General features: G+C 44.3%; 1 protein-coding gene across 19 annotated transcripts in view; it reads right to left on the bottom strand.

The window, feature by feature from the left end:
- Positions 1–2500, bottom strand: part of LOC129860041 (microtubule-associated protein 2-like) — a 95459-nt gene that overhangs the window by 28544 nt on the left and 64415 nt on the right. For all 19 annotated transcript variants that reach the window (XM_055930377.1, XM_055930369.1, XM_055930376.1 and 16 more), the window contains one exon: positions 1293–1367. In XM_055930377.1, coding sequence (XP_055786352.1) covers positions 1293–1367 — 75 coding nt within the window. The remainder of the gene's footprint in view (positions 1–1292; positions 1368–2500) is intronic.

The raw sequence follows: 2500 nt of genomic DNA, 5'->3' as shown, positions 1-2500 counted from the left end.
GTGTTATGGTGCAGTGTTATGGTACAGTGTTATGGTACAGTGTTATGGTGCAGTGTTATGGTGCAGTGTTATGATGCAGTGTTATGATGCAGTGTTATGGTGCAGTGTTATGGTGCAGTGTTATGGTGCAGTGTTATGGTACAGTGTTATGGTGCAGTGTTATGATGCAGTGTTATGGTGCAGTGTTATGGTGCAGTGTTATGGTGCAGTGTTATGGTGCAGTGTTATGGTGCAGTGTTATGATGCAGTGTTATGGTACAGTGTTATGGTGCAGTGTTATGGTGCAGTGTTATGATGCAGTGTTATGGTACAGTGTTATGGTGCAGTGTTATGGTACAGTGCAAGCCTACTGCTCTGAGCTGCGTGTGCAAAGCTGTCATCAAGGCAAAGGGTTGCTACTTTGAAGAATCTAAAATCTAAAATATATTTTGATATGTTTAACACTTTTTTGGTTACTACATGATTCCATATGTTTTATTTCATAGTTTTGATGTCTTCACTATTATTCTACAAAGTAGAAAATAGTAAAAATAAAGAAAAACCCTGGAATGAGTAGGTGTGTCCAAACTTTTGACTGGTACTGTATATATATATATATAAATGTGATGGGATGTATAGACATTATGGACAGTATATGGATAGAATATGTAGTAATCTGTAGAATAAGTAGGATAGAATAGTATATGTACAGCAATAGTTTAATAGAATGGCCTTGACTAGAATACAATATATCCATATGAAATGGGTAGAACAGTATGTAAACATTATTAAAGTGACCAGTGTTCCATTATTAAAGTGACCAGTGCAAGGTTGAGTCACCGGGTGGTAGCCGGCTAGTGACAAGCGAAACACAGACACAAAGACAGGGGGAAACCAGTACCAGTTTACCAGTCGAAGGAAAGACACGGCTAAGATGAATAAAGAAGGGAAGAAAAAGGAAGGAGTAGAAGAGTCCCATCATGCATCATCAACACCCAGAGGAAGGTAAGGTGTGTGAGTGTGTTACCTCCCAACTGATATACACCTATCACTCCTGTCACGCACACATACACTCATCCTCTCACCCTGTCTCAAGAGTGTGTGTGTGTGTGTGTGTGTGTGTGTGTGTGTGTGTGTGTGTGTGTGTGTGTGTGTGTGTGTGTGTGTGTGTGTGTGTGTGTGTGTGTGTGTGTGTGTGTGTGTGTGTGTGTGTGTGTGTGTGTGTGTGTGTGTGTGTGTGTGTGTGTGTGTGTGCTTGCTTGTGTGTGTGTTCTTGAGTGTTTGTGCACGTGGACAAGCTTCTGTATGCATACCTTGCTCCATAGGTCCGATCTGCTCTGCCGACGGAGAGGGGGGAGGGGAGGGAGGCAGGTTGGCAGAGTCCTCCACTGTGAAGGGAAAGAGACAGACAGGGTAGACAACACATGGATGGAGGGAAGATACACAACAAACCACACCAACAGCGCTGTGGCTGTATTGTACGTATGTGTGTGTGTGTGTGTGTCTCTGGGGAGTGTGTTGTCCGGCTGGGGGGGATGTTCTGTTGTGTGGGAGAGCTACGTAGCAGCACATTTAGGCTGCATCTCAAATGGCACACTATTTCTCTAGATGGGCCCTGGTCAAATGTAGTGCACTACATAGGGAGCAGTGTGCCATTTGGGCCACAGTCTCAAGCCCCCTGGTCTGAGCCTCTCTGATTGGCTTAATAGGACGGGTGTTTTCGCTGAGTCACTGTAGGCCGAGAATCTCCCATTCAGACTGAGAGAAAAGATAAACAGTGCTCAACAGTTTTCTGAATAGACTCTATTGAGGCAGAACAGATTCTGAATATATTGAAGACATTGAGGATATTGAAGATGCAAGTTACTGAGCCCATATTTAGAATGCATGTTGTACTCGCTAGTAAGTCAATGCAATTGTTGTCAGTCAGTATGCGTGTCATAGTCCTATGACCTGTAACAGCCCTAATAACATTGGTTAAAAGCTACAGTCTGGGATTAGAAAAAACAACTAAATGGAGCCACTTCAGTTCTGGTACTACATCTGAGGGATTAGGACGGGGGAATGTAACCCCTCTGGAATGGATGTGTAGATGGATGTACCAAACCCAGACTGTAGCTTTAACAAGCGGCAGAGAGCACCGGCAAAACGGCAGTCACAGCTAAAGACTATCCTAACAGCCAAACGGCAGTCACAGCTAAAGACTATCCTAACAGCCAAACGGCAGTCACAGCTAAAGACTATCCTAACAGCCAAACGGCAGTCACAGCTAAAGACTATCCTAACAGCCAAACGGCAGTCACAGCTAAAGACTATCCTAACAGCCAAACGGCAGTCACAGCTAAAGACTATCCTAACAGCCAAACGGCAGTCACAGCTAAAGACTATCCTAACAGCCAAACGGCAGTCACAGCTAAAGACTATCCTAACAGCCAAACGGCAGTCACAGCTAAAGACTATCCTAACAGCCTAACGGCAGTCACAGCTAAAGACTATCCTAACAGCCAAACGGCAGTCACAG

Source organism: Salvelinus fontinalis, chromosome 7 (assembly GCF_029448725.1).
Source record: "Salvelinus fontinalis isolate EN_2023a chromosome 7, ASM2944872v1, whole genome shotgun sequence".
Classification (NCBI taxonomy): domain Eukaryota; kingdom Metazoa; phylum Chordata; class Actinopteri; order Salmoniformes; family Salmonidae; genus Salvelinus; species Salvelinus fontinalis.
Note: the sequence above shows the minus strand (reverse complement) of the source record. Positions and strands in the feature narration are given on the sequence as shown.